The 22,496-nt window shown below is 35.0% G+C and overlaps 1 protein-coding gene across 5 annotated transcripts in view; it reads left to right on the forward strand.

The window, feature by feature from the left end:
* Positions 1-22,496, forward strand: part of UBR1 (ubiquitin protein ligase E3 component n-recognin 1) — a 63,839-nt gene that overhangs the window by 38,622 nt on the left and 2,721 nt on the right. For 3 of the 5 annotated variants that reach the window (XM_027748618.2, XM_027748626.2, XM_027748646.2), the window contains exons 29-46: positions 1,465-1,652; positions 2,799-3,004; positions 4,144-4,237; positions 6,555-6,707; positions 7,129-7,226; positions 7,813-7,906; positions 9,195-9,343; positions 11,845-11,900; positions 12,201-12,297; positions 13,499-13,566; positions 14,446-14,596; positions 15,438-15,525; positions 17,208-17,341; positions 18,568-18,676; positions 20,422-20,478; positions 20,934-21,011; positions 21,660-21,830; positions 22,028-22,129. In XM_027748618.2, the coding sequence (XP_027604419.2) occupies positions 1,465-1,652; positions 2,799-3,004; positions 4,144-4,237; positions 6,555-6,707; positions 7,129-7,226; positions 7,813-7,906; positions 9,195-9,343; positions 11,845-11,900; positions 12,201-12,297; positions 13,499-13,566; positions 14,446-14,596; positions 15,438-15,525; positions 17,208-17,341; positions 18,568-18,676; positions 20,422-20,478; positions 20,934-21,011; positions 21,660-21,830; positions 22,028-22,129 (2,093 nt within the window). The remainder of the gene's footprint in view (positions 1-1,464; positions 1,653-2,798; positions 3,005-4,143; positions 4,238-6,554; positions 6,708-7,128; positions 7,227-7,812; positions 7,907-9,194; positions 9,344-11,844; positions 11,901-12,200; positions 12,298-13,498; positions 13,567-14,445; positions 14,597-15,437; positions 15,526-17,207; positions 17,342-18,567; positions 18,677-20,421; positions 20,479-20,933; positions 21,012-21,659; positions 21,831-22,027; positions 22,130-22,496) is intronic. The other 2 variants (XM_027748633.2, XM_027748638.2) reach the window with 1 other exon arrangement.

The raw sequence follows: 22,496 nt of genomic DNA on the forward strand, positions 1-22,496 counted from the left end.
GTTGCCTAAAATGCGAATTTTTAAAATTGATTTCTGATATCTTGTCTACAAATAAGATTTTAGTTCCAATAATAATATTTTTAATAAATGAAATTTGTGCTAAACATGTTTCATGGAATTATCAGCAGCTAATGTGTGGGTTTGGTTGTACTTCCAAATTAAGTGAAACAACTGAGGGGGGTGAAGGAAGTAATTTGTGTTCATCTTTCCATTTCTTGTCTTTATGATCTGACCACCTTTTCTATTATATTGTCATTGTACAGTAATTAGAAATGCAAATCCACTTAAAGTGATGTCTTTTAATTTGCGTGCCCTGTCAAGAGGTTAATCTGCTTTGCCTGATTGTGTAAAGACACGAGGCTTAAGTATTTATTCTGTCGATCAGTCTCTTTGCACTTCGCTCAAAATAACATTTTAATCCAGTGGTCAAGTGACACAACGAAATGGAGATTTCAAAGATTACTACAGTCCCATTTTCAAGTTGGCAGTTGAACAGAAGAGAATCTAATTACCCTTAGACAGTATGCAAAGACAGGCTAGTTTGCTCTTACGCATTTTGTTTGGCGACAGCTTGCTGCCAAACAATCTCTTGGCTGGTCATTGCATGTGCAGCTCTAAACTTATCACAGCATATGCTGTGTTTCTTTTTTGAGGTAGGTGTCAGATAGTATCTGGTAAGGTGTCAAACAAAATACAAAAGTCGGTAAGAAATTAGTCTCTTACCGTTCCACTGCTTGTGGAGCAATTTGTTGTTGTTTGATTTCCTCAAAAAGTAATGGTGTTGTCAATGGAAGCAATGTTTATAATGTTGAATTTGTCCCTTAAATAATAGAATAGGGGGAGTTAGATTCTATATGTTTTAATTAAGTCTACCTGCTTTTTGAATTCTACATTTCTAAAGCATAGAAATACCTTGTTTATAGTTTTTGAAAACATGATAGATGAGTAAATACTGGAAGAAGAATAGTTTTCCAGTGTGCCATAAAGAATAGTGAAAATACAATACACATATATGTAAAAAGTTGCTACATTTGTTGTGTCATCGATAGTTCAAGATAAAATTTTCTTCAGTTTTGTAAGGAAGATACTGAATATTCAGTACGGGTTTCGCTTATGGGGAGAATAACAGAATACTGGAGAAGGCTTCTGATGCTCACCTCACTAAAATTTCTTAAAAACAGACAATTACTTAATTAAAATGGCTCAGGTATTATTGATCTTATCTTTGGACTAGGAATTGTACTAGTGACCTTTTGTGGACCACAAAAGTACAGTCTTCTGGCTAGGTTCATTAACCTAGTCGCATTTAAAGATTTGAGTTTTGTTTATTTTTCAAATAGCAGTAAAGCATTGTCAGTTAAGGAATTTGATGTCAGTGGTTAGAATACCTATAGTTGAGGAAAGAGTCTTCTCATTTTTTGATGTTCTCAGTTGCCTGTGATTTCTTTATTCTCTTATTGTAAGACACAGAGCACTCAGGATAAAGAGAAAGCTGAGCGCAAGAGAAAGGCAGAAGCAGCAAGGTTGCACCGTCAGAAGATAATGGCCCAGATGTCTGCACTTCAGAGGAATTTCATTGAAACCCATAAGCTCCTGTATGAAAACACACTGGAGGCTCAGGGGAAAGAAGATGCTATTATGGAGGAAGAAAGGTGAGAAAAAAGACATCCAGAGTTCTGGTGGGAAGAGTTCATTACCTGCTACATAAATTCGTTATGCTCCATAAAGTTCATAAGTAGGTTCAGGGGACAGATTGTGTCATTATAGTCAACAAACTTGTGTCTCTATTTACTTATAAGTCATCTTCTGTTAAAGAATTATATATAAACTAGCACGTGTGTGCTGATGTAAGAACAGTGTATCACTTTGTAGACAACATAAGATAAACTATAAAAAATATCAGTTCTTGAAATGGTGGATACTTATATTGATTGACATTTTAAGAAGTATCATTGGAAACCTGCTGAGCTGACACCACTGTAATCTTGGAGGTGACTGTCAACCTTATATGAAAATTGAAGTGTTTTATTTGGAAAGAATCTGAAAGCCAGTGTGTCTTAAGCTTAAGTTTCAAGAAGAATACATGCTTCTTGTAGCTCAAATCACTGATATTTCTGTTTGTTAGGTTTTAAAATCTTATTTCATACTGAAGATGTTTGGTTTCTGTTGGTTATAATTTTGTTGATATGGATTGCTCCTGTTCTAGAGATACTTCAACAATATGTAATACAGCTCACAATTTTTGTGTAATTGGGGCTTCACAAAACTAGTCTGGAAAATAGAGATAGCTGCTGAAAGAAAAGCAGAGTTCACTTCCATATGCTTTGGTCTTTAATAAATCGTCTTCTATAAGTCATTGTTGAACTTTGGAATAGGGAATATTTAAAAAATATATGGAAGTTTATTGTACCACGAAGCGTTGTTTTAAGGTGGTGACATTCATTTTCAATATGTTTTCTTCAAGAATGGAAAACAATTTTAATGTGTCTGTAAGATTTAAATATATTTAATCCAATCTACATTGAATATGGCTACTTGAATTTCCTGCTGTCTGAATCCATTTCACTGTGTTACTTTATCTTAGCTGGCTTCCACTTTCTATTTTTAAAGAATACTGCATTTTAGTGAGGATTGAGAAGTTTCTTCATTGCTTGGTCATCATTTGATTTTGTAAAGCAATGTGGTATAAAACCAGAAATATTAGGAGTGTATGACCTTGTTAGATGCCTGGAAGAATTAAATTTATGTAGAAAAAGCCACCTGATTATTTTCTATCTGTATCACTTATGATCTTACAGCGTGTCTTCAGCAGTTGATTACTCCAAAATTGCTTTGGGTCCCAAACGAGGTCCATCTGTTGCTGAGAAAGAGGTCTTGACCTGTATTCTTTGTCAGGAGGAGCAAGAAGTAAAGTTGGAAAGTGCTGCCATGGTGTTATCTGCCTGTGTCCAGAAATCAACTGCCTTAACTCAGAATAGGAGCAGAATTCTTGAACTCTCAGGAGGTATGTGATTTTTCTTCTTTTAGACTACAAGCAGTACTGTACCTAGAGCTCATACCCTTTGAACTAATTAAACTCATATGTTTGGTCAGATTGCTGAATGGCTTACCCTACTTCAGGAAAAGAAGGTGAAAATTTTTAAACTGTTCTAAAATCCATGCTTTAAAACTTAAATGAGAAGTGTCTGAAGGTTTAGATTTGTTGCTGGGGGAAATCAGAAAATGCTTCAATCTCACAAGAAGATTTAATCGAACATGTAGATTTGGTAGGAGTAGTTGCCCTGGAAAAAATCCAGGACTGTTCACAGTTTGTGTTTATTTAAGTACAACAGCAAATTTTCCCGATATGGAGGAAATAAATGAACATTATCAGAGGCCAGTATGGCAGCCCAAAAAGGGTTTGGGTGTTTGTTTCTGTTTGGTTTGTTTTTTTCCTCCCATGTGTAGGAAATAATAAAAGCAACAATATAAAAAAGTAGGAGAGTGTAAGCAAGGATTGATATCATCTGATGAATGAAAAAAAAAAATGAATACAAGAAAATTATACAAACACAAGAGTTAGATTTGCGCAGTAGCATGTTGGTAGCAGGGAACACAAAGACCAACCACAATTTCTTTGGAAGTAGCAGTTGATTAAACATGATAGAACTTTTGGTCGGTTACTTAAGGGAAAGAAGAAAATAAATAGAAGTATAAGGGAAATTTAGTACTGACTTTTTTGCATTTTTCTTCTCTTTTTGGCCAAAAGAAAAAAAAAATTTCAAGACCCGATGCTGTCGGCTTTTAATTTTAAAAAGAGAGAAATGCAGTCTGGAATAGGATAAAAAAAGTTGAAACAGTACCTGGAGAGGGAAGAGCCCTTTTTGCTGTTCAACCAGTTGGCTGTTGCTTTTGAATTTTGTTGTCTCTTTCTTCATAATTAGTGGGAAACCTTCAGTAGTTCAAGTGGGTTCTGTCTTGTGATTGCTTTGCTGGATTATTGGTCTGGAAAAGTTAGCCAAATGAAGTTTTAATGTGACTGTGCAAACTGTAGGAAAATAAAAATGTTCATGTTCTATGTATATTCTTGTTCATTTCTCATCCTACTGATGGGAAGTTATGTTACTGTTCTTTTAATAATTTCTTTCTACTGTGTCTTTCTAGATACAATAGATCCTCTCTTCATGCACCCTGACTTACCTTGTGGGACACACACAGGAAGCTGTGGTCATGTGATGCACGCAGCCTGCTGGCAGAAGTAAGGATGTGTATTTGCAGCCTTTTAATGGTTTTTAATTAATCTATTTTCCAAATCATCTAAGTGCACACTGAAAACACAGTACAGTAAGTGGATATTTAATTAAGGAATCACAACTATTTGTGCTCATCTGAAAATGAAATACGGCATAAGAGGTGTTTTGACATGGGGAAGAAAATCGTCATCAAAAGTTTTTAAGGCCCTTTATGACCCAAAGAAGAATCTCTAAGGATTACTAATTTATGCAAATAAAACCCATGGTGTAAAACTGGTCAAGAATAAGAAACCATATCTAGTGAGTTTACTTTTAGCAGTCCAGTGTGAACCACTACGAATCTTCCTACAGGTGAGCATTCAAGAGCAACAGTACTTTGAAGGTCTGTCACCAGGTCAATACTTAAAGGATGAAGCTGAGTTATTCCAGTGGGTCTTTAGATGGGATTCTTGCATTTAGAATAGAATAAGAGTGGTTAAATCTACCAGTAGTTTTTCGCAACCCCTCCCATTTGGGTGAACAAACCCTTAATAAGAGATAAGGACAAAGAATTGATACAATGGCTGTAAACTTTACTAGATTTCTATAGGTTGGGGGACCCACAGTTTAGATCAAATGTGTTGGATTAGAATGCAGCCTCAATATTAAAAGACTGAGTTCCCTAGCTTGCAGAATAGAGTCATCCTGTATTTGACTCCACAAAGGTCTAAACAAGATAAATAGTGTGAAATAATAATAGAAATAATCCTGGTGAATTGTCAACAGATAGAGAGTTGGGTCATGCAATGACAGCTACTCTTAATTGTTGTGTATTATAAACAATCTCTTGAGGTTTGTTGTTTGTACTTGTGCCATTTTACTTCAAAAATTCTTACTAAACTTCTAGTGCTTATCATTTACTTTTCTATATGTGTGTATATATAGTTTTTTTACAATAAAACATCGGTACGGAATAAATAGGTGCACACACTTAAAATGATACGGAAGTATGTTCCTTGAGTATAATACATCTGCTCTTGGCAGATCCATCTACATCTGCGTAGATCTAAGTAGTGCAACACTGGAGCTCAGTTCCCTTGCTCTTTTTAAGAAAAGATGACTTGCTGTATGGGTTAATGGGATTAAAATGGACAACAGGCTCTTCTCATACGGGATGGCACAGAAGGTTTGAGTATAGTCTTTTATTTATTACATAACAGACATTCTAACTTACTAATATTGCTCCCAGCGATGCCTGCCATACTTCTCTATGTGCAGCCTAAAAATACTGCCAACCCTCTAAAACAGTACAAGTTCAAATGAATGGAATATTCTTGTAGTTGTGATGTATAAGGAAGGGTAGTTGCTTGCAAAAACATAGTTGATTGAACGTGAGGAAAATAAATGTATCATTTTATTGATAGTAACAAAATACATTTCTAAATAATCTGTGTTTATTAGAACTTCTGCAGATGTCCCTGCATACACATTTTCTCTTATTACCTAAATGGGATTTTATTTTATTCCCTTAAGATGTATGATTTCAAGCAAAAAAAAAAATCTTGTATTACCTCGGTGCACAAGTTAGATTATTTCATATCTGTCTCTCCGTTGCTACATACCCAGTCAGAACATTAGGACCGAATTTAGTTGCATGTATTCAGACAAGAAGATTTAAACGCTGGATCTTTTTGTTTGTAATAATACCTCTGAGACATTAATGAAATTTGAAGGCTTACTGCATCCAGTGAAGGGGCAGAATTATAACGAAACCTGTAAAAAGATCATAGTTATTTCTTAGTTTCCTATTGAGTTTAAAATAGTTGAAATGCGATATCGTAATATAAATTCTCTTCCTGTTATAGGAAGGCTACAGTTTCATTGTCTTGTCATGAGACTCAGTCGTTGCAGAGTAGCTGATAAATTATTCGTGAATTGTTACCAGTATTTTTTCCTAAAATTAAATAACAATATGTGCAATTGCTGTTTCAAATTTACTGTAATGAGTTGCATATGAGAGATATTAGATACAACATTTCATTGTGTTGAAGATAAGAGGGAAGAGTAGAAAATGTAAGGACAGCTTATCTGTAAAGTGTTAATGAAATTTAAAAGGATTTTATAGGCAAGGGAAACTTGCCATCGTTTTTCCATCAGTGGTATACCATGCATCTTTGTGAAAGTTCATCTCTGTGCTCAAAGATTTTATTATTTTCACATCCAACAAGAGACTTGTTTTTTCTCTTGAATAAGTGTTTACTGTATAATAACACTTTGAACATTTGTTTTCATGTCGCATTTGAGCCATTCCACTTCCTAGTAATTTCCTTTTCAATGTTGCAGATACTTCGAAGCAATGCAGCTGAACTTTCGACAGCGTCTGCATGTTGAACAGATATTTGACTTGGAGAATGGAGAGTATCTCTGTCCACTTTGCAAATCTCTGTGCAATACTGTGATTCCTATCGTTCCATTGCAGGCTCAAAAAATAAACAGGTGAAATACCAGATTGCATAACTTTTAATTAAAAAAATAAAAATTATTTTGGGACTGGTTGGGTTTTCAAATTTTTGGATGGAAAACTTGGTTTGAGCTTCCTAATCTGTATAAAAGACTGCGTATCTCCTTATTGATTATTCAGCCAAATATACTTCTTTTGGCAGTCAATTTTTTATTTTTAAAAAAAGGCATTTTTTGATTGGCTATTCTTTGGAGTTGATATCAAATGAGAAAGTACCTAGATTTAGTATTTAGCCTAACACTTCATTTTGTGCTGTTTGCTCAAAATGTACAAAGCCAGTAAAGCCCAGCAAATACTGAGTTCATGTGTTTGGATCTAATTGTGTCTTCTGTTTTTAAAGTTCAGGTGATTCTTGTGAGTGTTAAACTAAAATCTGATTTCTGTTTTTGTTTTCAGTGAGGATGCAGAGGCAGTAGCTCAAATCCTGTCCCTAGCTAGATGGCTGGAGATTGTCACAGTCAGGATATCAGGCTACAGTGTGAAAAATGCTAAAGGTTTGCTGTCTTAATTTTTAAGCTATTCCATGGATATATGTCAGTACATGTTTTAACTAATATCAACAGAAAACTTAAAATAAAGAATACATTTGGATGTCAATCAAGACAGTATCGAATCAAGCTGGGGATAAAGTCATAGCCCTTTCTGAGCTGATGTCTTGATTTCACAGTGTCCTCACTGATTTTTCTGGTTTCTGTTAAATTCTTTCCATCTTTCCTGTAGAAAAAATTACGTGCATTTGGAGAGGATATCAACAAACTAACGCTCAGAGTTAATTAAGCTTTTGTGTTGACTTTGATGTAGTAAAAAAGAGAAACTAAATTAAAAAGGCCAAAATAAAAATATGTATAAGTATTTAGAAAACAGAAGATACAGAGAATCAACTACTGTTTTGGGGAATAAAAGCAAATGTTACTTAAGTAGGAATCATACAAGATAGTCTGGCTGGTGAGGTGTGTTTACAATTATTTTCTAATCAATTTAAAGTAAAAAGTAAACTCACTTCTATTAGACTGCTACAAAAACTTTAACAACTTACTTGGGTTTTAATGTGGATCTATTTATTTGTTTTTTTTCTGGAAGGAGAGAAGCAAAATCTTCCAGCTTTCACCAACAGGGGAATGGGGAACTCTGCTTTGGAATTCCATTCCATCCTTAGTTTTGGAGTTCAGTCCTCGTAAGTGTTACTGGAAGTGTTCTCTGCATTATGTTAATTCTCTCTTAAATAACCTATATGTGTACTTCAGAATCTGTATTGAAGAAAAGTCGTGATTTGTTTGCTCTAAATAATGACTTACTTATTCTTTTCCATAAGCATTCACTGAATATCAGGTCTTTGCAGAGCTAGGTGGATGTTTTGGTCAAATCCAGTCTGGTAGTTCTTATATTGTTGGCACAAAGCTAGAAGTCTGGAATGTTCTAATCCACAATTCTAGTGATTTGGATTACTTGCTGTGCCTCTAGGCAAGTTATTTACTGCCTGTCTGCCTTAATTTTCCTGCTACATATCTGTTTCAGGCATAGATTACACTTTGTTTTGGATGCGATAATGTAATAAGGATTACTCAGTGGAATAGGACTGTGTTGTCTGTTTCTATGCCAGGGGGGAAAAAGCACTCACCCACTAAAACAATGAATGGATAGCTGCTTTTGAAGTGTGCTCAGCTACCTCTTTTTAGATCATGCTGTGAGTACTCTGCTTCTGCTACTTCTGACCGACATGATTATGCAAAGTACTCACACGTGTCTGTTACTTGCAAAAATGTCTTCAGAAAGTTGAATCAAATTTTTTCTTGATAACTGGTCTCCGTGGGAAAGATTCTTGAACTTTAACAGTGTGGTGTTTTAGTATGAACTTGAGTAAACTCCAGACTTTATGGTGCAATTATTTGGCTGTAGACATATGGAGAATTAATACAAGTGTCAAACATTACTGTTAAAAAGTTCTGTGTGTGACTTGGACAAAAACCCACAAGCCATTAAAACTGCTAAACACTTCTGTACATAAAACTTTTCCCTTTATCTTAAATGCTAAAAAATGTGTTTTAAAATAAATTTGAATGTTTTAAAATAGATTTGAAATGTCCTTCTTTCCATTTTTAGTGCCTTCTGATTTTTGCTTCAGCACTTACAATTCTTAAAATGTTTGTTTTCATTGTATTTTAGTTGGCTTTAAGTGGTTGTGTTTTTCACATGCGAATTATAAGGTAATATACTGAAATAATCTCTTCCCAGCCTGGCAGCTCTTAATCCCTCAATTTGTAAAGCCTTTTATGTCAAGGTACTTGTTTAATAGTGGAAACTGTTGATTTTTTTCTCCTCTGTACAGAGAAAGGGTCGTTGTATTCAAGATTTCTTTCATAAATAGCTGGTTTGGACTTAGACTTCTTTAGCGATTGATTGACCAGTAAGGAATAAGCACTATTAATAATTGAGACTGAAATTATCTCATCTTGCTTTTGCAGAGCCAAGTACTCAAGCAGTATCAAGGAGATGCTTATTCTCTTTGCCACCACCATTTATAGAGTTGGGCTAAAAGTTGCTCCAAACGAAGCTGATTCGCGGATTCCTATGATGACCTGGAGCACATGTGCTTTTACTATCCAGTGTATAGGTAAAGCATAATTTGGGTTTATTCTTTCTCATTAATTGAAAATCTTACTGTTGCTTGATTGTATAATTTTATGCAATCTGATTGTATAAATAATAGTTCTACATAAGTAAGAAAAATACGTAATAGTATAGTGAAGTATATTCTATGTAATTACATATATAATAATAGAATTATTATTGTTATAATCTGTAATCCAATATAAATAATAGGATGTTTTTATTAGATAGTATCCTATGAAATAAGGTATGAAATGCCAACATTGAGTTTAGTCTGAGACAACAGGGAGTGATCATGTTCCACATTACTAATCGTAGCATTAGATGTATTCGGTTAATATCTTCAGGCTGCCAAAGAGCATTGCCTGCAGGCATCGCCTGTACAGCTAAGTATCTAACAGCAGTGAAATATTCCTCCCTCTCTCATTATTTGTTTTTTTTTTCATCTGTATTCTCAAAGAATTCTCATGGAATTTCTGGAAGAAAGTCTTTTGCATTCTGAAATTACTGAGTAGGTACCTGATAGAAAAAACCAACCAACCAAACAAACCCACCGTAAAAAACAACTAAGCATTCTCTGCCATGAATCTCTGAAGGCAAAAAAGATACCAGAAAAATTATTACATTTTTGGGGATAATATACCTGTTTATCTCACTTAATTTTTGTACACAAGTAAGTTTGTGTAATAAACATGAAGCTGCAGATAAATCTGCAGGCTTCCAGGAAGGGAGAGAAGCAAGAGCTAAGTCTGAAATGGATGATGAAGGAATTGAGAATGTAATTGTACATCTCCATAAATATGATCTGCCAAGTGTAGCATTTTTTTTTTTGATGGAAGCTGTTGAGGTATCAGTGGTAGTCTACCTTAAATCTGTAGTGGACTAGACACAATGGGAATATCAGGACTTTAAAAGGTTTTCAGGGGGATTGGGAATATTCTGATAAGGCAGGAATAGTCAGAAAAATAAATTGCATCTTTTTAGTGATGGATTCTATCAGGCTTTTCAAATGAATCGAGTAAATACTGGAAGCCACTCAGGTTTATTAACATTAATGCACTTAATGCTGCCTAGGTTGTTTTTGTTTGATATGTGAAAAAAGACTTTGGTGGCTGTCAGGGAGGAGTTTGCCAGCAAGCGCATAAATGTAATAACTGTTATCACAGATATGATATTGAAGGCCTATGTCAGTAATAGAAAATTCAGATACCTTATGAGGACAAATTTTAAAACTAGAAGGATCACTGTGACAGTTTGACTTATCCTAGGCCACACTACTTCCTTGGATTCATTTTTGTTTGCAAATAGAGCAAGCTTCTGTGAAATTGTAAAGCAAAACTACCTACATGGCTTCAGTATACCGATCTGGAGTCTAGTCATAGTGCATTATTAAAACCACTTAACAGGCATGTAGGCAAGCTGCCTGGACAAGAAACTTTAGCTATCTGTATTACTGGAGTCTCTAGAGGAAGTTCAAAGCATCTTTGACCCAAGGGATGTAAGTTGGTGTTACTCCCAAAAGCCAGAATGTTGAAAGTACAAATCTGATTTTTCCCATGTTTCGTCAGCAACTCGCATGTTGTATGTTAAACTGATGTATGGAAGTGCTAAGTTTAAAGGGCTTAATGTTTTATTAGAAGTGATTAAAAGAAAAAAGGAAACAAACTAAAAAAACCCAACACAACAAAAAACCTCCAAATAAAAACCTCCCAATGAAAACAAATAGAAAATTTCCAGCTGTTCTGATTCATCTCTGAAGTGAATAAAGCACAAAAACATTTGAATGGATAACTTTTTACTCAACTGAGTTAATTTAGTTTCTTATTTTTATGGGCTAATTTTATCTTTATTATTCCTTCAGAACCATTGCACTTAGGCAGGAAGACTAAATTGTGTTTCAACTTGGGAATTTTCTTTTTGAAATATTTTTGTTAAACTACAGTCAAATGCAGTAGTGTGAATTTAGCCAGGTTGCCCAGGGAGATTGTGGATTCCTCAGTCCTGGCAGTGTTTGAGGCCAGGTTGGATAAGGCCTTGAGCAACCTGGTCTAGTGGAAGGTATCCCTGCCCATGGCAGGGAGGTGGGAACTAGATGATTTTTAGGATCCCTTTCAACCCCTTACCCTCAGGTTTAGCATAGAAACATAGAATGTTAAGATGGCTGTATAGCATCTCTGTGAACGTAACTTGGTGGTTTTGAGCATTGCAAAAGGGTAACTGAAAATAAAACTAAATCCACAGAATGAATGTGTTATCTTCATTCATGTGAAAAAGTGTTCCTTTAAATCCTTAGTTAGCAAGATCTGACAATCTGAAAATTTTTAAAAGGCTCACTACAACCATTTATCTCTGAAACATGCAGTACTATTTAAGTTAGATTTCTGTCAAGAGAGTTCTCTTAGCAGTATGAAGTTGAGCTTTAAAAGGAGTATATATACTAAGAATAAATTAATATTAGGTGCTGTAGAACAAAGCAACCTAATGTCTTCTGTGTTTAATTTTAAGAAAACCTCTTGGAAACGGAGGGCAAGCCTTTATTTGGATCTCTACAAAATAGACAGGTATGGACAAGTAAGATATGCAATATGTTTTAAACAAAAAAGCTTATATGCACACACATATATAAAACTGTTGAAATTGCTGACTTCAAGATCATTCTCTGTTGAGAGATATCTCCCAAAATGTTTAGATTGGTAAAGAACACTTTGGAAGAATAATATTTCTACTTACATGTGGGAATTGATATTAAATTAATTTATCAATGTGTTTTCTGTTTGTAGAAGTAGATACATTTTTACAATTTTATTTCACTATTATGTCTATCCTCTTTTCCTGTTCAACCATTTTCTCTTGCGCTCTAGCACAGTGGCCTTAAAGCATTAGTGCAGTTTGCAGCTGCTCAGAGAACAACATCACCACAGGTCCTGATTCAGAAACATCTGATTCGTCTTCTAGGAGGTATTGTATTCCTTTTATTTACCACCTTTATATTACAGAAGTTTCTATTTCAAAATGGCATACACATTAATAAAGCATAGAAGCAAGGGTCAGACTACTTGACAAAAGTGCTAAATTCAGTTTCTCTAATGTTGCCTGAAATCATGAGGTGTTGATTGAACTTAAGTAATCAGTAATTCTGTTAACTAATATCACTGAAGTCCCCAGAAAGTCCTCTATCCCAGATTACATAGGCCTAGAGATACTCGGGTCTGGAATATTTACAGTTGGTTAACAATTTGGCAATGTTCAAAATTACTCAAATTCTGTTCTAAAGAAGTGGATAAAGCCACAAACCAGGTATTTCTGTTTCAATTGTGAGACTTCATCTTCTCAACATGAGAAGTCAGGTCCTCAGAAAGGCCACATTGTGGCATTCCAGTATCTTAAGGGGGCTTATTAAGAGGAGGGAGAAGGACTTTTTATATAGGTAGATAGTGACAGGACAAGGGGGAATCATTTTAAACTAAAAGAGGGCCCTTTTTTTTTTTTTTTCATCCCATCCCTGTAAGTGTTCAAGACCAGGTTGGATTGGGCCCTGGTATAGTGAGTGAGTGGCATCCCTGTCCGTGGCAGGGGGTTTGGAACTAGATGATCTTTAAGGTCCCTTCCAACCCAAACCATTCTATGATTCTGTGATTTCTAGTACTTCCTAAAGGCTGCTTGCAGCCTAGTTTAAGATATTTTGGTCTCAGGGAGAGCTAGTTTGAGGCACATAACTATCATCCATGTTTCATAGTGATGAGGTTAGTATTTTGGCCTTTGTGAATGCCTTCTATTTGATAAGATTCTTGGGTGTGGTAGTTAGGCTTTTGTATTGGGTAAGGTTGTGAGACATCTAGTCCTACAGTGCCTAAGTACATTCACCCTTAAAACCGTGTGCTTTATTAGAGCTCGAGAAATAAAGATTTATAAATCAGAATTTTGAAGATATGTGAATTAAAATTGTTAGCTGTTTGGGCATGTGGAAATAACTAAACAATCAATTAAATAAGTGGTAAGCAGTTCATTAAATAGATACTTCCTTAGTTCAGAGACTTGGACTTTGTTTTGGTAAAAACATTGAAATGATAGAAGCTGTAAAATCAGATTCTGAGACTTCAGTTCAATCCTAAAGAAGAAAATCTGTGTCAAGTGTATAACCGATATCTTTGTTTTGTAGTTCTCCTACCAAACTTTAAAGTGGAGGACACTCCATCACTTTTAGAAGTAGATATGTTCCACATTTTGGTAAGCAGGTTCATTTTATTCTTTGTATTTTGAGCATAAATTTTTGTGTACTTTACCCTGTAGATAGTCCTGCATTATCTGTTCACTTGCACGAGTCAAATGATTATACATGAGCAGCAATCAAATGATTACATATGACTGCTATATATGTTTACTTCTTGTTCTGCTATTCTTCTAATTTTAAGTGTTTTCTGTCTTGCTCTTACTAAATTTCATTCTTGCAATCTCAGTCTTCTTTTTATCGCCTGCATTGTTATTAAACATAAAAAACTCCCAAGAAATGCGCCCACTCAGCTTCTTTCTCTCAGTTTTCCTCTGTCTCAATCGGTATCTCATACCTTCTGATTCCTTCATATTCTCTCTTACTACCTTCTGTACTCTTCTTAGCATCTTCTTTCAGTTCTTAATACAAATCTGTATTAGTTTCTTCTGCTGTTAAAAAAAACCAAACAAGCAAAAACCACACAACAAAAAAAAGCCAACAAAACCAAACTCACCAAATAAAAATCTGTTTTGTCCTAGTTGCCTTTCTGTCTAATGCTTGGTCTCATTTCTCACTTTTTTCAGTGTGCTTTGTCTTACATCAAAGAACAGAAATTAAGCTTTTTAGGAACTAGACAGCCTGTCCTGGTGTATCTAAACTGCCAATTACAATGGAACTATACCTGAGTTTCCTACATGCCAGGGGGCACAAATAGTTAATACTTTCCAGTGAGTTTTTGCTACACTTTGAATTAAAACTAGCAAGATAAATGAGCATATTCAAATAGACTACAGAAATGAAATATAAATGTATAGTGAAAATATAATTTCTATTACCCTTGTAGTTATTACTACGTTTTTGTTCCTTTAGTATTTGCCTCTTCCTTTTCACTGTAGGTGGGAGCTGTGTTATCCTTTCCATCATTATACTGGGAGGATGCTGTAGACTTGCAACCTTCATCAATTAGTTCAGCCTATAACCACCTCTACCTCTTCCATCTGGCAACGCTGGCACACATAACGCAAATTGTCATCTCTTCAGCAACAGGTAGATGTGTATTTGGGTTGGATTTTTCTGGCATTTTTACACAGTTTCTGAAAAATAATGGATTGACACTGATAGTGCTTTCCAGGTATCAACTTTCTCTTAAGTTACAGTGCTAGGTAGTAATAACTGTTTTCTGGTAAAAAATATACAGCACTATATAATTTTCAGAGCATTTTATTAAATCATTTCTGTGTGCTTAGCCTAAGAAAACAAAACAGTTACTGATACGTCAGTACTTGCTCCAGTCAGTCATTTCAGAGGTAACTTTGCTTCTCCTACGAGGAGGGAAGAGGGGAAACCTCTGCCGAGCAGCATCCCTGAGTTGTGCAGTGACAGTCAGTATGCACTTAGCAAATAAATTTTTCTTTACCCTTCAACCTAGTAAATACCCAGATCTGAAATACTAACTCCTGTAAACTGATAGGAGATAATTTCACTTTTCTCTATATTTCATAATACTGTTAAAAACTGTCAGTAACCTATAGGCTTTCTAGCTACTACTTTCATTTTTCTTCAGCATGATGGGAATGAAAAAAAAAATTAAAAATTTTTTAAAATTCCTGTAGCTTAAGCTGTGTAGGACAACAGCTTCAAAAGTTCAAGGGAAGGAAGCAGTTCTTTACCTGAGGATGAGCAATGAGGGAATTATTCTGATTCTTCCTTATAGAATGCAATCTTAGGAAAACATTTTTAGGCAGAAAATATTAAATAGAAAATAATTAAGCAAAATAAAGTGGAAATACTTCTGTAATGCAATAAAATAAAAAGAGTTCAGTATATGTAAGAGAGAAGTGTGCCACAATGGAATACATTCACAGTGGATTCATCTTTTTGTATGCAGAATCCTCCACTGCTTGCTCACCTGACAACAGTGAGGAGGCACAGTCTGCACAGTCTTTCTGTAGAGAGGTTTGCCAGTACACCAGTGGGTAAGTAGCAGTTCAGTTACAGCATTACATTTTCCTGGAAAGATGGCAATACACAGGGATTGACCTGCACGAACACAGAAGACAGGAAAAAAATGATCCCTTTTGTATGGGGAGTTAGCACAAGGCCCTATGCTTTCTTCCCATGTTCCTGAACACTGAAACTATTGAAGGAAACAGTTTCAGTTAAAGTAGCTACTTTTCGAGGAGAACTGAGTAAATTGTTAGTCTGAGGATTGAAAAATACCTGTATCCATTCTGGAGAGAAATACAACCAACTACAGTATTTTTTTTTCTTTGCTTCGATAATTTTGTGTTAGATCTCTCACAGTATAGATGGAATCAAGCAAGAAGGAAATGATTCTACTATAAAAAGGGGAGAAAGTGTAAAGCCGAACAGAGTTGTTCATTTGAATGTTAGAGCCCATCTTTCAGACTTTTCTGATAGGTATAGCTGCAGACTCTAGTACTTCAGTATCTGTGTGAAATGAAGTAAAAAATATGGATACACCCTCTGCAAACTCTTCTTTGATCTATCTTCACCAAGGCTAGTTGCAAAGATATGTTTCTCACTGGCAGTGCTATCCACTTGTCTAAAAGTTTTAAGTCTAAATTTTAAAATAGTTAACATTTGGTATTTAAATAACAGGAGAAATTTTTTTTCCGAGGCATGAGCTTAGAATCACAGGTGCTGTGCATTTTGGAAAATTAGGTCACTGTACCAAGATGTCTAGGTACAAAATTAAATTCCAGCGTTTAGGCAACCCAGCTGTGATAGTTTTAGTGTTTTAGTTTCTGTGTATGCATTTTTATCTTCTGACTCTGACCTGTCTGTGCTTGAACAGCACAGTCTGCATAATAAATTTACAATGGTCTGCGATGTTATAATATGGCTTGACAGGTTGTTACTCAGCAAGTACTTGTCAACATTTGAGTTAAATTCACATTTATGTGAACAGGAAGTTCACCAAGTTTAAAATTTTGAGAAAACAATAACACTATAAGCAAGTTAAATTTACTTTGAAATTTAGACTAAATGCTCATATTGCGCAGACTACAATAATAATTACTGAGATAAGTATCACTCCAATATTTTTTGTCAAAAATGGGTTTGCTATAGCTTTATTTTAAGCAACCTGAGTGTTTGTTGTGATTTCCATAATGAAGTATGAGTTATTAATTTTTTTATTCTGTTGGTTTTATTGTTCCTGAAGGGTATTTATGCTGGTTTAAGGGATTTTTTTTTTTCTCATTTTTAACTGCATTCAGAAGACCAACTGAATCAAAAACTTACACAATTTCAAAAAATTGCTGACTTTTGGTTATAAAAAACAACTGGTGTGAGCATCAATTACTCTGTGTGATGCTATGTTACAGTGTTGCACAGTTTATATCAGATTATCTTGAGTAACCTAGAGATGGACAGCAGTGTATTGGCTATTTATTTTTTATAATTCTGAGAAAAATATAAGTTGACATGATTTGAAGACTTAATGTAAGTGTTGTATGTAAATTCAGTACTTATTCCTTAGGCAAAGGAGAAGTTGGGAGTTAAGTGCTGGTGACCGTGTTTCACAGAATTTGGGGTACATCAGTGTTGCTGCTACACTTTCACCAAATTGTGAAAGTGCTAGAAGGATTTGCAATGTGAACTAATGCAGCTGTTTCTCATTTGTGTATTACAGTTGCTTTAGCCAGGATATTCCAGGCTGGCTTGTGTGGGACTGTGTTAAAAAAGGCATCATGCCTTACCTTCGTTGTGCTGCTTTATTTTTTCATTATTTGCTGGGAGTTTCTCCGCCTGAAGAACTACTACAAGGTAAATGTGAGAAAACAAATGTATCTATGTCTGACTGGTTACTCTTTTCTGAAAGAATTTTAAATGTTCACAATAACTTAACAATAGTCAAAACATTAAAATAAGACTTGGAAGGTAAAGAATTACTAATCTGTACAGATAGGGACAAGCATGAGAAAACTGAGTTGTCTTGGCCTTACTTGCATAGAAGAGTCTTACTTCTGAGTATGTGGAAATATGTGAACTGTCAATGATATGAGGATAGTAAGTATTTGTGGATAAGAAGATACTGTGATTTAAGGATAGTTTTATGGATTTAGATTACATCACCTGAGAAGTAGCCTGGAGTATATTTTTAAAAAACCCAAACCTTTTCATGGAGTTGCTAATGATGGTAAATTCTAAAAATACAGGGATTGAGCAAAACAAAGCCAAGAAGAAATAAAGCACATTATAAAACTGAAACTCTTCCTTAAAGGATCCCAATGCATTACAATACTAAACCAAAAAATACTCTGTCTTCTGTCAAAATGCAGCAAAACACAGAATCATCAACTATTTGGAAAGGAGGACCAAAATTGCTATGAATAACTGAGACGAAATATAACATATACAAGAAAAATATAAAATTGATTTATATAAACTGTAAACTAAGTTTGCATTTTATTACGATATATGAATCAAAATCTCTGCACTTCGGGATATGCTATTATCCTTGGCATGAGTCTGGAACTTTGATTCTGTAGGGAGAAGTCTTTTGGTGAACCAACAATGCCATTTTCTGTAGCAGAAATCATAAATGCCTACCCAGAAAACTATTAAATTAGCCCAGCTTTATGTAATCTGTTAGCACTGATGTGATATAGCAAAACTGAATATCATTGAAGGTCATAAGGATAGTGAAAAGCTAAAATGTAAGTAGAGAATCTACTGCACTAAGATGTGTCACATATTATGCAGTAATTTAAGGAAGGAATTCTGTTATTACAGTAACTTATGCGTGATTTAAAAATTACTTAATATATATATCAAATTTGTTTAAGCATATCCTCAGATAATCCAAATTACTATAGCTCTCATTAAGTCAGTGGAGTAACATCCAATAGTACTAGCTAGGAGCTATGCTGAAGCTGTAGGATACATATTATTCAATGGAAAAGGGATCAGAAGATCCCTAGTTTTGAGTAAATTATTCAGCAGTGCTGGAACACTTAAACAGTTGTACATGTTTTCTTTTTCTTTTACAGATTCTGAAGAAGGGCAATTCAAGGCACTTTGTAGTTACCTCTCTCTACCTACAAATTTGTTCCTGCTCTTCCATGAGTATTGGGACACAGTAAATCCACTGCTTCAAAGGTACTAACTGGGGCTGGACAGGCCATGTTTTTCTGTTGTGATTCCCTGTGGGAATTCTGGATCAAATTTGTTAGTAAATAGCTGAGCTCAAATTCGTACTGAAGTTCTAAAGGTTTGCTGTGCATAGGTACACCGAATCTCTTAAAGGCACTGAAAAACACAAAATGTTCTGTATTTTATGGTAATCCCAGTATTAAATAATTATAGTTTAAGGGACTAGTGCTTGCAGACCTATATGAAACCATACAGTCAGAAAGAAGTTATTATAAACCTTTGCTTGTGCGATATGCCACTTACTGTGTATTTGCCTGTTTTTAATCTGTCTAGAGCAAAAATGCTGATTACATGAGCTATAAAATGAGAAGGCTTTGTACCTCACAGTAAAGAATTTTTTCCCAATATCTAACCTAAATCTCCCCTCTTTCACTTTGTGAACGAAAACAGCAGTAAAAAAAAAATTTGTTAAATTCTGCATTCAAAAACTCAAGCTGAAGTAAAGAGACACACTCTCCCCCATCCCAGCTACGAATAATCCAGCTATACTGTGTTGGAGAATATCTCTGTGTATTTAATGTGACCATTTGAGCACTTGGCTGCATTTGTAATAATTCCTGGTTCTTGGCAAAATTCTCTGACTCTTACTAGCTTTTGCTGTGTTGTTGTTTGGTTGGTTTTTTTAACATCTGTTCTGTTTTGTTGTCTAGATTTTTCAATTTAGGGACGTATGGAACTGTTGACTTCCAACTTAGAGTCCATATAGTTGACCTAAAGAATTACCTACATACTATGATCAATTCCTTGTGTAGTATGTAGAATTACTTATAAATAATAAATTAACTTTCACAGGTAAATTATTAAATAAGTTTTTCTTACTTGTTCCTACGTGTTTGCTCAAAGATGTAATGGTGCTTCAAAGAGAACACAGAAGTTAAGTACTTGTGAACATTGGAAAGTGATCACTAGAGGCAGGGTTAGCAAATAGTTGCAGTACTTCCAATCAGAAACAGAGGTTTCAAGTAGGAGGCTACATATTTAATGTAATAGTAACAGTTGCCAAATCATCATGCAAGTTCCCTTATGTTTTCTCAAAGAACTTATTTCAGAAGACTGAATTTGATGATTGTTGAGAAATGTGTTAAATGAAGCATACTAGATTGACCATCTGCTACAGTTCTCTCCCTTCTCCTTTTTTGTAGAAATAACTTAAAAGATGTCTTAAACATACCAATTCCTCTGTTCAGTAACTGGCCAATATGTACCATTGCTTTGGTAGACACATTTGGCCATTCTAAGCAAGCATACAACATGCAATAAACCATTTTAAAATAACCATTAGGTGATGATTGTTAAATAAAAACAACAAATGTTTTCCTATTAGAGCGTATGATAGTTAGTTATTTACACTATGTCTTTCAGCACATATTTTCCAAAAGGTGCTATGTATTGTAGCCCACTTTGAGAACTTGAAGATGTCTGAAGGCTGCTTGCATTTAACTCTGTTAACCCTGTGTTTTCATGTGCATGGTAATAACTTTAAGTGTTCTTTCACATAGGTTTTTCCTCTTGTATACAAGCTTAAAGTCTTCTCCTGACGCAAAAGCATAAAAAAAGCTGTTTCTTGTTGTGAGTTCTTAGCTAAACTATCAATGCTTTATCGGTGTTCTAAGTTTACTTATCACTTAGTAGTTTAGGTTAGTGATCCTGAATGTATATTTTTATCAAATGCAAATGTTTGTTTGAAATAGGTGGTGTGCTGACCCAATGGTGTTAAGTTGTTTGAAGGGGAAAAGCATTGCAATAAGGTAAGTTTATTGTTGTTTTCTTCTGTTTTTCACCCAGAACAGTTGAAAGAACTTGTTGTGGCCAAGTTAAAGAGCTTGTATTTTATTCCTCCTGCTCTACTACTAAAAGTACATTTATCTTTAAATGATTGTGTATTGTGTACATTCCCTCTCCATTGGGAATGTACAGCATTGTTAGGCAAGTAATCTAGCCTGCTGTAGGAAAAACAAAAGCTAACTGAAATATGGAATGTCTTCATACCTGTAGGTTACATATGAAATTTAATTTCAACGCCTTTTCTGGACTGTAGAAATGTTGAAGCTCCCATGTGGAGCCTCTCACTTGGGATTCCAAAGCTGAAGAATTGCTCTGGAACTGCAGAAGTTTGCAGAAAGGACCGAAAGCTTCGCAGGAATTCATAGTTACTTGCTTTGATCTTTGTTATTGTCATAATAGTTCTTTTTCACTTACCCAGGTATCCTAGGAAAAGAAATCATTTAATAGAGCTTCCTGAAGACTACAGTTGCCTTCTGAACCAAGCCTCTCAGTTTAGGTAAGATGTGACATATTTAGTTGTCTTCTTAGGTGTTTTGCCACTTCTAGTGACTTTTATATTCTTGTAGTTACTGTAACTGGTGTTATAACAATCCAGAAATTATTTTGTAGAAGTGAAGGCACTGTTACAGATATACTGGCCAACACTAGCACATGTTCACTTTAAATCTAAACACAACAGTAGCAAGTGAAGTCACTTGTGTTTGATAAGATAGCATATAAAAATTACTGTAGCTTACTCCTGGTCATTTTTCTCCAGTGCAATTTGGTTTGGCCATAGGCCTGAAAATTATTTTTTGCACTGGATGCAACAAGCCTAGATGATTGGTACTGTTTTATGCCAAAAAGAGTGAATCATAGGATAATTCAGGTCAGAAGGGACTTCAGCTGATTATCTAATTCAATCTCCTGCTCAAAGCAGATATCTTGCAAATAAAATATTTTAAGCAATGTAAAAACACAGCCCAAAGAGGCAGATATGTGAAATGATTATGACATAGTTTGTCTTAGGTTTTTGTTTGATTGTGGATTGGGGTTTTTCGTTTGTTGGCTGGGTCATTTTGTTTTTTAAGGAACATTATCCGTAGTTAACATTTCTTTTAACATTGTAATTCCTGCTGTAACGTTCTGGTTACACTTCTTTTAGATGTCCACGGTCTTCTGATGATGAACAAAAACATCCAGTATTGTGTTTATTCTGTGGGGCTATGTTATGTTCCCAGAATACTTGCTGTCAAGAACTGGTGAATGGAGAGGAGTTGGGAGCCTGTACTTCTCATGCTCTTCAGTGTGGAGCTGGAGTCTGTATGTTTCTCAAGTAAGTAGCTGGCCAGAATTTAATGTGTTAGAGAGTAAAGAGAAATATTTGAAGTTCAAAAATCACAATTTGTCAAAGCACTTAATTCTTTTTATCTGAGACGAAGAAGCGTTGCTTTGATGTAAATTATAGCTCACCTAAAAAGTGAAGGATCTGCTTGGAGTTGTGTTTTAAATGTAGCTTTTTTTCCCCTTAAGAATCAGGGAATGTAAAGTCGTCCTTATTGAAGGTAAAACCAGGGGCTGCTTATACCCTGCACCCTACTTGGATGAGTATGGAGAAACAGATCCGGGTCTAAAGTAAGTAAATGTTTAACTTTCTATATTTCTATTTTTGTATCTCTTTCTTTCTTATACCCGCTGGACAACATGTTCTTCCTGCTGTCATGTACAGCACTTTAATACATGTCTTGGCCTGGTGAGCTTGGTTAACTTCAAATTCCTGATGGCAGTTTCCAGTCATGAATGGATAGTTTATAATGGGAAAAAGCAATTTTTGGTACTGTTAAACTTCCTTACTTTTCTGAAGAATACTTTGTATGCTGTTCATCAGAAACATGCAACAACTGCTGTTGCTGAAATGTCATCTTGGAAATGATGATTGTTGCTTGTCACACGTAGAATTTTTTTTTACATTTCCAATAGACTTGTTGAAATTGGTGTTCAT

The sequence above is a fragment of the Pipra filicauda genome, unplaced genomic scaffold (genome assembly GCF_003945595.2).
Source record: "Pipra filicauda isolate LSUMZ 115617 unplaced genomic scaffold, ASM394559v2 scaffold6_size6359152_pilon, whole genome shotgun sequence".
In the NCBI taxonomy this organism is placed as follows: Eukaryota; Metazoa; Chordata; class Aves; order Passeriformes; family Pipridae; genus Pipra; species Pipra filicauda.